Source organism: Lasioglossum baleicum, chromosome 5 (assembly GCF_051020765.1).
Source record: "Lasioglossum baleicum chromosome 5, iyLasBale1, whole genome shotgun sequence".
Lineage (NCBI taxonomy): Eukaryota > Metazoa > Arthropoda > Insecta > Hymenoptera > Halictidae > Lasioglossum > Lasioglossum baleicum.
The window spans coordinates 6,334,604-6,348,570 of NC_134933.1; the positions used below are offsets into that span (position 1 = coordinate 6,334,604).

At 40.9% G+C, this 13,967-nt stretch overlaps 1 protein-coding gene across 3 annotated transcripts in view; it reads right to left on the minus strand.

Annotated features, from left to right (window-relative positions):
• Rgk3 (Rad, Gem/Kir family member 3) overlaps positions 1-13,625 on the minus strand; it is a 47,116-nt gene extending 33,491 nt beyond the window's left edge. Inside the window, exons 1-3 of one of the 3 annotated variants that reach the window (XM_076423076.1) lie at positions 13,391-13,625; positions 9,337-10,301; positions 5,264-5,515 (exon numbers count right to left, since the gene is read on the minus strand). In XM_076423076.1, coding sequence (XP_076279191.1) covers positions 5,264-5,515; positions 9,337-9,595 — 511 coding nt within the window. In that variant the 5' untranslated portion in view covers positions 9,596-10,301; positions 13,391-13,625. Of the gene's footprint in view, positions 1-5,263; positions 5,516-9,336; positions 10,302-13,300 lie in introns of all 3 variants that reach the window. The other 2 variants (XM_076423077.1, XM_076423078.1) reach the window with 2 other exon arrangements.
• Positions 13,626-13,967: the final 342 nt, after the last annotated feature.

Below are 13,967 nucleotides of genomic sequence, written 5' to 3' on the forward strand. Positions count from 1 at the left end.
CTATTTTTAAACATTGTAGCAGAGAAACGGAGGATCTGTTTTTCCTCAAACATGCCGTGTATGCCGAAAACCCTCTGTAAAAACATTTAAAAACTTACTTCGTCAACTGAATCATTTTACATATTCGTAACACACGCCCTCGACAAATAATATGGCAGTTCATTTGTGCACATATGCGGTTACACAGAGCAAAAATGATTAATCACCGACGGAACTGAAGCTCTGACATTCGGCCAACTCTCCGGTGGAAATTCGCAGCCGTGCAGTGCAGCGAGATGTTTAGTTAATTGCATTAAGACGCGTATTCAAGGTTGTGAACAGAGATCGTCTTTCACTCGGCTGTGATACACGATCTACGAAATTGTATTTGGTTTCGTGCAGATTATAATTTCATATAGTGCATTATACGGGCACCGTCGGCGGTTTAATGAACGTCGCCAGTGGGTGTAATGGTTGCATAATGAACGTTTTCACACAAGAAAGATCGACGAAGTCCTATTTCGCGAAGCCAAGCAGAACACCGGCGAGAAATATTAATTTCACGAGGCTGCGCCCTCGATAAGCTTAGCGGTGGCTGCCACGCCATGGAGAGTTCGCCAATGATATTCTGCAATCTAAACGTCGCGTAACTGGAAGGGAAACGTGCTCCTTAAACGGTCATTTCCGGGAAATTGTCTAATGGGAAATCACCGGGCAAATCCAATTTTCGTAGAATCCCACGGACCGTTTGCTTGACCTTCCACCGATGCAAACATATCCTGCCCAAGAGGCGCGTTTATCGGAAATACAGAAACAGAATCTGTAGATTATACGAGGCTGCGGAACGCTTTGAGCGCGTGTCTATCATTAAAACAGAGGATTACAATTTATTTATGCACGTTTTGTTCTCGTCCATTGCGTCACGATAGTCGACAATTAGTGTCGGCTTCCGCAAGCTGATCAGCGACGACTAGCACACTCTTGGCCAAAAAGGTAACACGTGTGCGCGATCTTTAATTCATCAGTTTTAGATAGACTTAGAAATGAAATTCCCCTTTCGCCTTTTGTTTTTAATATAGTTTTATTTCGCGTTTTTGTTTTTTTTAGTTTTATGTCGCATCAACATAAATTAAGTGAGGATAAATTACATCATTGGTTTGACGAGTCTGGTTGCCTTGATGAATTTAAGTAGGCCATTTATTTTTCTATCATTCCTGTGGCTGAAATTATAGTCCATTTTAGAGTCAACAACTTCTTCTTATTTTTGGATAGTTTATTGGGTGCTCATGTATATAAACGCTCATGTGTGTAAACGATTCGAGTGAGCTGGCTCCAACAAATTTTAATATTGATGTTCAGACTTGCTTTATTTTCGGCCTTTTAATAGACTTGCATAACTGCAACATACGGCGAGCACATGCCCAGGACTGAATTCATATTTCAGGAGGTCATTGCAGCAGTGCACACTTGCAAAACATGTCCATACCTACTTTAATAATGAAAATATGCCTGGTTTGCCACGGCCTGCATGCCTACCGGACATTAATATTATCGAAAATTGCTGGAACGTTCCCGACCTAACCCAGCCCTTAAAAGCATCGTATATTGAAATGAAATAATTTAAATGAACAAAAAAGAAATAATTGAAAGCTATATGAACCTTTTGTCAAATGACAGAAATATTAGAAAATGCAGGATGATGTGTTTCTTATTAAATAATACCGGGTATATATTCGTGACAGACAAAATAGATGTACAAAGTATTCGTACACCTTTTAAAAACGAATAAATTTTTCAAAATTGGACTCAGCAGCTTGAGTTTTTTTGAGACGTTAGAAGTTTACTAGTTAATGTGTAAATAATTTTTTTTATAATTGTTATTGGCCGCAATTACGAAGGGAATAGTAAAAGACCACGATTTGTAAATTTTTTATCTGTTCCCGTAATGAAAATTTAAAACTTGTATTTTGTAAATCTAAGTAAGTTGTATACAGGGTGTCCCAAAATTCGTGAAAATCCCGAAAGGGGGTGGTTCCTGAGACCATTTCAAGCGACATTTTCCTTTGCAAAAATGTTATCCGCGGCTTTGTTTAGGAGTTATTAACGAAAAACACGGACCAATCAGAGCGCGACCTAGACGCGAGTTGCCACAGTCGGCCCGGCGCGCAAACTGTCTATTGGCCGACTGTGGCAACTCGCGTCTTGGTCGCGCTCTGATTGGTCCGTGTTTTTCGTTAATAACTCCTAAACAAAGCCGCGGATAACATTTTTGCAAAAGAAAATGTCGCTTGAAATGGTCTCAGGAACCACCCCCTTTCGGGATTTTCACGAATTTTGGGACACCCTGTATATGTACAAAGTTTCATTGAAATTGGTTGACGAATAAAAACGCTATGGGCATTGCAAGATGTAAAAATCTTTGAATTTACTGTTTGAGATTCATTTAAATCGCAGATTCCTACGATTTTTGCTATTTTCAATCAATTATATTTCGTAACATACTTGATCGATTTCGATGAAACTTTGTACAAGTATATAACTTACTTAGATCTACCAATGGCGCCTTCTAAATTTTCGTTACAGGTACAGATAAAAAATTTAAAAATCGTGATCTTTACTATTTCCTTCGCAATTGCGACCAATAACAATTTTTAAAAAAATTATTTACACATCAGCTAGTAAACTAATCCTTCTAACGTCTGAAAAGAAACTCAACCCGTTGGGTCCAATTTTGAAAAAGTAATTCGTTTTTTTAAAGTGTACGAATACTTTGTACACCGACTGTACGATTCTAAGCTTTCCCTTATTCTACAAACCGAAGGTACTGCAAAACCTCTTTTCAGTGATCCGCATTTTCTGAGCTCGTAATCTCACCGGATTACACGTGACACATACAGAATCGTGGATGTGTCACTGAAAAGCGAAAGATTTCTTTGTCATCGCGAGTGTAAACAGTAACAGCGGGCACTCTACAGACGCGTTATCCCTCGCTCGAGAGCTTACGTGCAAAGATATATATTGTCGAAGTTTCTGAGAGAGAGAAGGCGGAGTTCCGTACGATAAAATTTCACTCTACATTTTCAACCCACTTTTACACGTGAGAGCAGCCCTCTTTCGATTACACCGCGAATTACAGCGTGGGCCCGTTCATCAAAAGCGAAACCGCATTAATAATACGAAACTTTCTGTCTCTCTTTTCCTCTCGTGCCACAGCGAAATAGATCAAGACGGAAGTAACTAGGAAAAACACGAAGTAAGTGCTACTTTTCCATAATTGAACGGCGCGCATCGCCTTTCCTCGATCAGCCTCGAGAACTGCCATCCCGGGCGCTTCAAGTTTCGAGCAGGGTACAAGCTAGATCTTCAAGCATAAATAACCAAGTTTATGGTTGCATTTTGCATCAGAGTTCGGTCGAGTTCCCGGGAACTGTGAATAACCATTACCGGTAATGATGAAATCCTATTTCATTCTCTGCGAATTAGAAGGCGAATATCATTGATGAAGCTGAAAAATTGATATTCGCAGTGAATTTGTATATCCCTTGCTTTTTTACGGTTATCACTTTAACACCAAACCTACCGAGCCATAACAGTAAGTGGTGCACATGTTCCCTTATAAAAATGATAAGATTGAGCTTATTTAGACTTTGTGCGGCACACATTGTATTTCTTACGGGATCATCTTTATTATTTCAATAAGTGTGAAACAATTTATTGACCTTGAATGAGTATATCGTTGAAATTGTCTCGAGAAGGGCTGCTGGAAAATATGAAGTTCCAGAACGCCAGCCTGATGTTTCGAAACATAGCTTTCTCGTTCGGTATCGTCGAACGAAGAGCATGTTCGTGAGTTTCCGTCGTTTGCGGCGAGTTCGTTCGGGGAACCAGCTGTTCCAGATCATGTCCGCGAATAAAGGGATCCCCGAAATCTCGAGAACCAAGCGGGAATTAACGAGTAAACGACTTTCACGCGCGTTCGTTTTCTCGAGAGAAAGAGAGAGCTCGCATGTGCGAGCAAGCCGCTTCGGGGAAGTCGTACGACGTCACAACTATAGATACTCTATTTTCGCTTATCTCACCTCTACTGGCTCTCCACTCTAAACTCTCTCGTTCTCTCTGCGTCCCTCCTGCTCGTTTTCTGTTTCCCTCTCCGGATCCGCTGCGCGCCGCGCCGCGAGAAATGTGTATTTCTGGCTCGGATTCTCGACGGGCGCGCAGGGCAGAGCTCCGAAGACAAATTCGAACCGGAATCCGTTCCGACCACGAATCACGATAAAGCTGATAGAAATCGCTCGTCGATGATCCCCCGAGAATTCGAGAGGAAAACGATCCCCCAGACTCGCACGAGAAACAATCGCCAGCCACGCGAGAAATTGCACGCGGAACGGTCCCGGCAACGAAACCATCCGATGTGTTCGAGATCGTTTACGGCGAATGAGATTCCTCCACGTCGAGCTTTACGTGGTTCCCATCCATTTTCGAGAAGAGACGTTCCTCTCCCTTTATCCGGCCCTTTCTCAACGGTTAAACCCTTCGAGTTTACCCTGTTACGTCTCTCTCGGAATTTCATTTCAACCATTTTCGCTTATTCTAACCGTCTCAATTATAAACATTCATAGGGATATGAACAACAGGTTTCAGGGTTTCGGGTTTTTACAATTGTACTTTAATACTTTTTTTATTCGAAACTGGACGAGAAATCGATTTATGCAAAATATCATAGATCTCCATTTAAAAAAAAAAACAGGCGCAATTTCCTGATACAGCTTGTTAAACCATGCAAAGCTCCTATACAATTTTTGTTCGATGAAAAAAAAAAGAAGAATCGAATATTTAGTAGAAATATTCATTGACATTCATAAATATTCATTGAAGGTATTAAATAACAAGCCAGTTACTAGATGCGCCCTGCACAGTGCTGCGTCGCATTTGTAGCATCCCAGTTTATAGTGTAAGTATCACATGATTATTAGACTGCGGATCTTTATGCAAAATAAGAAATGTCTGCTTTGATTGCGAGACAGAGGAGCGAAATAAAAATGTCTTTCTTCTTTTAATTGTCTAATGACGCTGAAAACAATACATTGATGTCTTATTAAAATGATTTTTAAAGACATCAATGTATTGTTTTCAGCTTCATTAGACAATTAAAAGAAGAAAGATGTTCACTGCTTTAAATTGTGCCTACCCATTTTTGCCATAAATGCATAAAGATCCGCAGTCTAATGATTATGGTGGAGTTGCGAACGTTCGTCCAGAATAATGTCAATTTATCACAGCCTACCTTTGCTGGTGAGACTGAAGCTTCTAAGCCTGTAACTGTCCTCGTCCTCGCCGTCTTCCCTTCCCGACGACATCTGCGACGAGCTGTCAGGAACATCTAAAAATGCATTGCTCTTCCTGTGATGAGTGTGATGCATGCTTTGCCCTCTTCGACTTCCTCTTCTTCTGAGGCCGGGGCTGATGTCATTGTCAGTTAATCTGGGCTCGCTGCTGCAGTGAGCTGACTTGACTGTGCCTTGATGATGTTGTGCGGCTGAAATCGAAAATTGACCCAACACATGAACAACAATTCACAAACATCAATCATTACTAACTATCCTAAGACTTGTTTATCTTATAATTAGACTGCGGTTTTTATGCGTTTATAACAAAAATTGGTACGTACAATTTAAAGCAGTGGACATATTTCAAAAATTTAAGAACATCAACGTATCAGTTTCAGTTTAATAAAATAATTGAAAGAAATTTTTATGTAATCTGTGTGTCTTAGAAAGAAATTTTTATGTAATCTGTGTGTCTTAGAATCGACGCAGATATTTTCTATTTTGCATAAAGATCCGCAGTCTACTTATAATTGTTCACATGGCGTTCGCCTCTTTGAGATAGAAACGGAACAAATCACACGACAAGATGTTGAAAATGATAAATACATACAGTAAGGAGCATAACTGATCCCACACACTTTAAATCAGAACAACTTTTTTATGAATGGACCAAACGACTTCAATTTCTCTGTAAGGCTAGAATGATGTGTAAAAAATATGTTGAAAAAATGCATTTGGACGGAATTGTAAAAGACAATAGTAAAAATTGATTTTTACAACTTTTTTAGCTGGGCCAATAATTTGCGAATTATAAACGATCAAAAGTGGTAATTTGTAGTGTACCATTTTTTATCGTTTATAATTCGTAAACCAATTAACCAATTTCAATGAAATTTTCAGAGCGTATATAATTCCTACCAGTTGAAAAAAACAAATTTTTTAAATTTTCGTTATTGGGCCAGTTAAAAAAGTTGTAAAAATCAATTTTTAGTATTATTTCTCACAATTCCGACCAAATGCATCTTTTCAACTTATTTATTAGACGTCATTTACTAAACTAATTCTTCTAGCCTTACAGAGAAATCGAAGTCGTTTGGTCCATTCGTATAAAAGTTATTCTGATTTAAAGTGTGCGGAATCAGTTATACTCCTTACTGTATCTATCAAATCTCTGTGTTGCGATCGGAGAATATATGGTTTATCCAACAGTTTGCAAGATGTCAGCGTTATCGCAGAATTTTCAGCGGATAGCCGTTGCGCAACCATATGTTTTCGCCGGTCTATTATTGCGCAACACCTACACGGTGCTTGGAAGCTTTTAAATCTCTCGAGAAGCGTGCGTGCAGTAAAGCTTTTATGGTGGGTCATTCTGACCCAGACCCGCCCACCTTGTTGAACAGCCTGTACCTCGCCCTTCGTCGAGCGAATTTAAAAACGGCTGGTTCGACAGGGGGTCAAAAGCACCGAACAGCGTGGAGCAGCGTGCTCTTTCACATATTCACGTGGCGTCGATACGCGGGTAGGTAGTATATCCCCCACGCACGATGGGGATTGATCACGTGAATATGCTAATGCGTTCAAAGACCCGACAAAGAAAATTCTCGGGGGGCTGTAAATCCGTGCATTCTTCTATATAAATATAATATAATCGCGAAAGTTCCTCGAATCTCCAACAAATTAGCCCAAATTCAATAGCGGTGCAAGTGGAAAAAGTTATTGGACGATGATAATAAAAACGGAGCTATGACTTCTCGGACAGAAAGCATCCTTATCAGTAGACTGCGGATTTTATGCATTTATGATACGGATGAGTAGATCTAATTTCTGACAATAAAGACATTTGAAGTCGAAATTTAAATATTTATCTCACTCCAGCTTGTTGCAATACTGGTAGAATGTTTTTATTTTGTATAAAGATCCGCAGTCTACTTATCAGGATACTCGTCCTTGTTTTTCATTACCGAAAAATCGGTTTACACCACAATTTATTCGTTAGTGAAATTATAATTTCTCTGTCGTTCATAATTTCGTATAGAAGAAGAAGAAGAAAGTTTATAATTATTTGATCAACAACTGAAATACGCGACTCCCGCAACCTGTAAAGATATTTATCTCGTTTGTAATTCGTTATTAATTTCACCGAATCCTTTGAATTATCCCGTTATCTAACCAGTTTCGAAACGCGAAGCTGATTGCCGATATCCAAGTTAATCGGCGTCCGACGAACCGCTAATTACAATTAAACGTATATCAACAATGCCACACAGAATCAGCTCGGACAAATAAAGGCGATCGATGGTGTTCAACGCACGAGTCGATTTTTCAACGAGAACGTCATGTTGACCGATCAATTTGCATACTAGCAGCCGTAACGAGCAACCATGTCAATCAGAATGTAATCGGACTTAGTCCGATCCTTTATCACTTTGGCTGCGAGAGTTTATAAAATTTTCAGTAGGGAAAACAGCTGCGCAAACGAGACTATCAGAGCACGAAATCACACGTTTCTTTTTTTGAAAACGGTACATGGTAAAGCAAAAGCGCTGGCTCAAAGTTGAAAGGTCAAACACTGCAATATGCGAAGCATAATAAACACATTGCATTCGGAAACTCTCACGAAATGAAATCTTTTTAAATCAGTGCCATGGTGTTCGGTTTACTGATTGGTCTAATTAGTGTCAACCTTTGCTGAACTTCTATATTAATTATTACGTATAATATCGATTTCTGTGAAATTATTTCTTCTTGTTACACTTCTAAATTTAGCCTCAGATTACTCGCAAAAATCTACGTGATCTGTCTAATCTAAAATATTGAAAACAAGGGAACGAAGATTTTAAATATGTTATAAACATACATTCCTCTATGGGTTTACTTTAGACAGATTCTGAATGAATAACGATGTTGCAAGAAGAGATAAAATAAAAAGAATTTAGCGACATACAAAATGAATTTTGTGAATTCTTCTCTGGATGTTACGGCTTTAGGCAGATTCTGAATGAATCTTTTTACATTTATTTGCAAGAAGACATAAAATAAAAAGAATTAAGCGACATACAAAATTAATTTTGTAAATTCTTCTCTGGATGTTACGGAGTTGTATTTCTAATTTCCTTTTGCATACGTAGATCTAAGAAACTCGTTCCTTCAGAATGGATTCAGTGTTCCTACCACATTCATCGACGTGCACAAATTGTGTTATGGCGGCACCTTCCGCCACATTATGAGGGCTAATTACGCGACGACACCTGTCCCGCAACTACTCGACACATCGTCGATGTGCCTATGGGGTGAGTTAATAAGAACTGACATCTAAAACAGCTCGGAACCTGTCGGATGTATAACTTTGATATCTCTGAAAAGAGTCCCATGGAAATCACATCATTTGTGATGTCCCATGGACAACATTTCATCGACTCCAGATTTGACCGACAATAGCTTTGGCCGACAACGCCTTTAACCGAAAACGATTTATTTTGACCGACATCGAATTTGATCCATAACGACTTGAGACGGCTACAGTATGATAATACTGTATGATTATACATATAATACATACGATAATATTGTATAATAATGCATACTGTGGTCGTCCTAAGTCGTTGTGGATCAAATTCGTTGTCGGTCAAAATCGTTGTCGATCAAATTCGTTGTCGGTCAAAATCGTTTTCGGTTAAAGGCGTTGTCGGCCAAAGTTATTGGCGGTCAAACCTGGAGTCGGTGAAAACCGTGTCGGGGAAAGTGTTAGTGGTATCCATTGGACCCCTTTGAAAATATGAGGTCTAAACAAATCTAATGGAAATTTTACCACCCACGTATAACCAACGCGACCATGAACGCATTAACCGGTTTGACCCGTGACCGGTTCAATTGTCGTCGAAGGTGTGAGAGGAACATCGATCCTGGTAGGATCTGCAGCCCTCTTAGGACCTGTCGCCCTTGTAGGGCCTCGTGGAGTCTCCAGGAGGAACTCGTCGAGGTGATCATTCTTCCCTAAAGATTAAAAGCTCTTAAGTTATCGTTGCATTACCTTGGGCAGCTGCTCGGCGTCGAATGCTCTTATTTGCGCCGGAAACACGAGCACTCTGGGACCTAGTGGCAGGTCTGCGTCTTCTGGTGGGTGTGCTGCTGTCGGGTGTACCGCTCCCACTGTCCTTCTCCCTGTCGATCCTATCTCGTTCCCTAGCGCCCGAGGGAGGCATCGCCTCCAACATTTGTTCCATGCTGGAGAACCCGGGAGCGCAGATCGAGGCTGACCTGGTCTTCCTCCGTAGCGAGTTTTCGGCCATCTTGCTTCCTCAAGTTCCTCGACGCAATCCCTGTAATACTGTCGACCGGCAATTTCCGACTCAGAACAGCGTCCTCAACGAGAGTGTCCGTCTCCCTTACTCTCTCTCTCGATACTCGCCGCACTATCCAGCAACGTTCACCGTTCGCTATTGATATTTCAAAGTCAATTTCCTCTCCGTAACCGTCTCCTATTACCCGTTGAATTTTTTATTGGTTCCCGAGCGTTTGAACTCGCGCTCGAACGTTTTCGTTGTACTTAGGCGACACGAGGGCCAAAAGTAGGGTGCTGCTTGTTCCCCGTGACGCACACACGCACACGTAGACCTTCTATCCCGCACTTTTGCCCTTTCGAACAATCAAGATTCTCGGGGCGTGCTCGGAAATCGCCCCCGGCGGATTTATAAGCTCCCGGAAGAGTAATCTTCCGACTGGAGAACCACTAAGCTTCCGGTCGCTTTGATTATCCACGGAACGGACGGTTCACGCACCCACACTCTCACGCACGGGCACATGTACACACCGCAAGGAACCTTCGCTACCTTTTTCGGATCCAGTCTCCTGTTGAAAGTTTTTCACGCGACTCGTATACACACACACAGCCGCCGACACTTATCGATCGAGTGTGGGAAAACAAAGGCTGTGGCCTTCTGTCCTCGTGCTACGGGGCTCGAGTGCCGAGTGCCTCCCGCTGACGAAACTTGAATTCTGAAGCAACACGTGGTATCGCAGACGTTAATTGTAACGGAACGGGACGGATTCGGTGAACCGTTTAAACCTCGGCCGACTCGCCCGGGGCTCGGCTACCTCGCCGGAAATTAAGGGATCTCTCTAGTTTCGCGATCCGATTCTAGCCGATTTTTCTCGAGTTTTTCACCAGCATGTTATCGGGCGTTGTATTCGGTCGTATATGATGAAATAACGGATGCTAAATTGTTTGCCATATTACGATTCTTTATTGAATGTTTAGACGTTGTTTCTAGGAAAGTACTCGACCAAGAATTCCTGAGTTACAACTGCGCAGAAGATAAGTAATGAACCTCTACTACTTCCGATCAAGCAATCTAACGATCTCTATCGATTTACAACCTCGCGCAGAGCCTGAGCAAGTTTTTTCGATTTTTTTTCCGACAAGCTACCGGATGTTGTACTAGGTCGTGTAATATTAAATCATTTTTATCACTACAATGTTGTAGCTAGGGTCAGGGTGAATTCAATTACCTGTAACACTGTGACCTTCAGATGATCTTGAGTACAGAAGATTCAAAGTATAATTCAATGTTTACGAGATATATTTTGAAAATGTTGAACTGTAAGAAAAATTTTAGAAACGATTTTACGGAACAGGAAGATTTCTTGAAAAATTGTCTCGTGGATCGATTTTCCGATTGTTTGCAAACTGCTATGAATTATCCAGGAAATAAATTGTACAGAGGTCGTTTGCAATATATTCACAAGAATCGCTAAAAACACGAGAATCGGTAGCAGTAAATATTCAAGATATTATATTTCCGGGATGAAGAACGCCCGAGAGAAATTGCGAACAATTCGTTTTCCCAGTGAGGAAGACCTGCTCGTAATTGTTTTTTCTTTTTTTGAGGCTTCAAAGTTGTTTCTGTGTTATATATGTCTTTTTCTAGCACGCACGTGCAGCGTTTATTTGTTCGTATAAGAATAACTTGCGACCAGCCTTGCCGATAATTAACATCAAACCTCCCGAGCAGTAATGTAACAGAATTTTACATTTTTTGAAGCATTTTGTCTCGCGGAGCAATGCAGTAACTGTGGATCACGGTTTTCACAAAAATTATAATCTTGTTCGACTTCAGTAATAATAAAAATTTGAAGCGAGTTATTTTGGCACACTATCGCGGTTCATTCTGTAATTTCAAAAAGTTCTTGACAAAAATGCAGCCACTGTTAAGATATTACAGACGTAGAAAATAATCTTGAGATAATCGCAATGGAATGTAATTTGATGATAGTGTAGACAGTGTAGACAATATAGAATGTCTTCGGTTACTGCATCGTAAAACCCTGCTGGAACCGTCATTCCTCACGCGTCAAACTGATAGACACTAATGGAACCCCATGAGCGTTCCGCAAAGTCTCTATAAGGACAAAACAGTCTATTGATCTGTTTTCTTTGAAAGTGAATGACGCATTTTATTACGCTTGAGATGCAACGTTAAGTGGAAGAGATCAACCTATTCGCGGCCCTCGGTGTTTACGAGCTACGGCCGCCAACAGCGATCAGAAATTTTGCAAATTCAGAATTTATGCTCATACATGATCACTGCAATCTCTCATACAGCACTCAACCAGCCAGCATCAATCAAATGTCCGGTTTCAAATTTTTTACTTAAAATTTGTTAAAATTACGAGGATGCTCCAACGAAAAATTACTTCTTTACCCAAGCATATATTCTGATTATCAGACATAAAGATATAAAAAACATTTTATGAATTTTATGAACGCATTTTCTCGTACCATAATTAAATACGTAAGACTTTAATAAATGCAGTCAAATAAAGTAAAATCTACTTCGATTAAAATTAGCTACAGCAGAAATAAAAATCGTGTAATTAAAAGACACGTACGGAAGTATTTCTTGATATTAAAACCCCACTAATTAAAACTTACGGTAATATTAAATGCAGTGCACTCATTAAAATTTCCGGAATGTACGAGAGATATACGCTGTCGCAGTTTTCTCTCAAAGGATCGAAGGAGAACCAACGAATTTAATTGTTCTCTTTATTCAAGAAACGAAAACGAGGCAACCGCTGATTTAACAACCATGGTCAATGAGTAGAATAGTTCTCTCTGCAACCCTATCCAACCTGATCCTCCACCACGAGGTAAACTCACGTAACTCATTCCCCGATGTATCAAATATCTCTCAACTTTATCACACGCGACTGTGAATCCCTATATAAACAGCAGTAAGATTGAAATGTTGTTTTACGTGTTCGTAAAACAAATTGTAAATATCAGAGAAAAAGTTACGTGGGCTTCAGGGGTTAAAATTTAGGAAGGTACCAGAAATTTTCGCTCGAAATCAACGCGGGAAAATCAGCACTGCGGAGTGGAAAAATTCAATTCGTTCTATGTATTCGAAACACTGTCCTACATAAATAACTATTGGAACATAAATAGTTACAATACACTTAATTGATATACCTCGGTCGAATTAAAAAATTAATTTCATTGTCTACAATAAGATTCGAAAACATTCATTTAAACTTCAAGAACATTCCTCATTAAATAAACTCTGTCTAGGAGCCACTACTACTCCCTAACTAAACATTCGTACAGCCCCAAAACCGAAAACTCTTCGAAAAATCGACTAGCAATCACACTGATTGGAAAAACGCGATACCAACCCCTAACGAGACAATCGTGCAGCTTCAAAACTGAAAGCTCTAACCAGAAAATCGACCAGCAATCACGCTAATCGCCCAGACGTGTGTCTACCTATCGAGTAGATACGTGAATGATCATCCCCTAACGAAGTATTAATACGACGCCAAAACTGATGGCTGAAAAATCGACTACCGATACCCGGTCGTAAAAACCACTATCAACCCCTAACGAGATATCCATAAAACTTTAATACTGAAAGCTTTATCCCGATAAAAATCGGACGGAGACCTCGAATGAAAACAGGCCAACAACATGAAGCTTCGCGGTTGTGTGTACATACAATCCAGCATCCGTTCGTTCCCTTCGAGTGAAACCGTGGATACAGTGGACGGTGGGTTTTCGGCAAGAGAGAATGGTTTTTCTCGCTTACTACTTCCGGTGGCCGGGGAACGAGCCGATTCCGTTCGTCATCTTCCGAGCTGTTCCGTCACATGTCTCGATACCACACGCGGCGCGGCCAGGCCCGAAACGAACGATTCTCGCACCGAACAAAAAGGAACACAACACGGCGACGCACGTCCGACGTAGCGCGGTACACTGAGGCCGCGGGGCAGCGGCGTCGCGACGCTACGTCAGGCGTCGCGGAGCCTCGGCACGCCTCGTCGGGACGCTCGGCGAACCTCGTGCTGGCCGGAGTCCAATCGTGTAGGTTTTCGACGGCGTCGTTCCACCGTGTAGCGTCGTTTCGAAGCCGCAATCGAATCGGCGAAACGCGGCCCATGCTAGCTCGAGGGAGGATCGTTCATTACCAATGATTAGGGCGTCCCCACGGGTCGTGTCGTTCCTTATCGCATGTCATGTCTACAGGCTGCGCCAAATACAGTGGTCGGCTTTAAAAAACGAATTTTATTTACTTGTGTCATTTTTTTGTTAATATATTTATTTATACAGGTAAAGATACTTCGAAAAATTACGCGAATCAACTCTGAATGTGCAGGGCCCTGTGC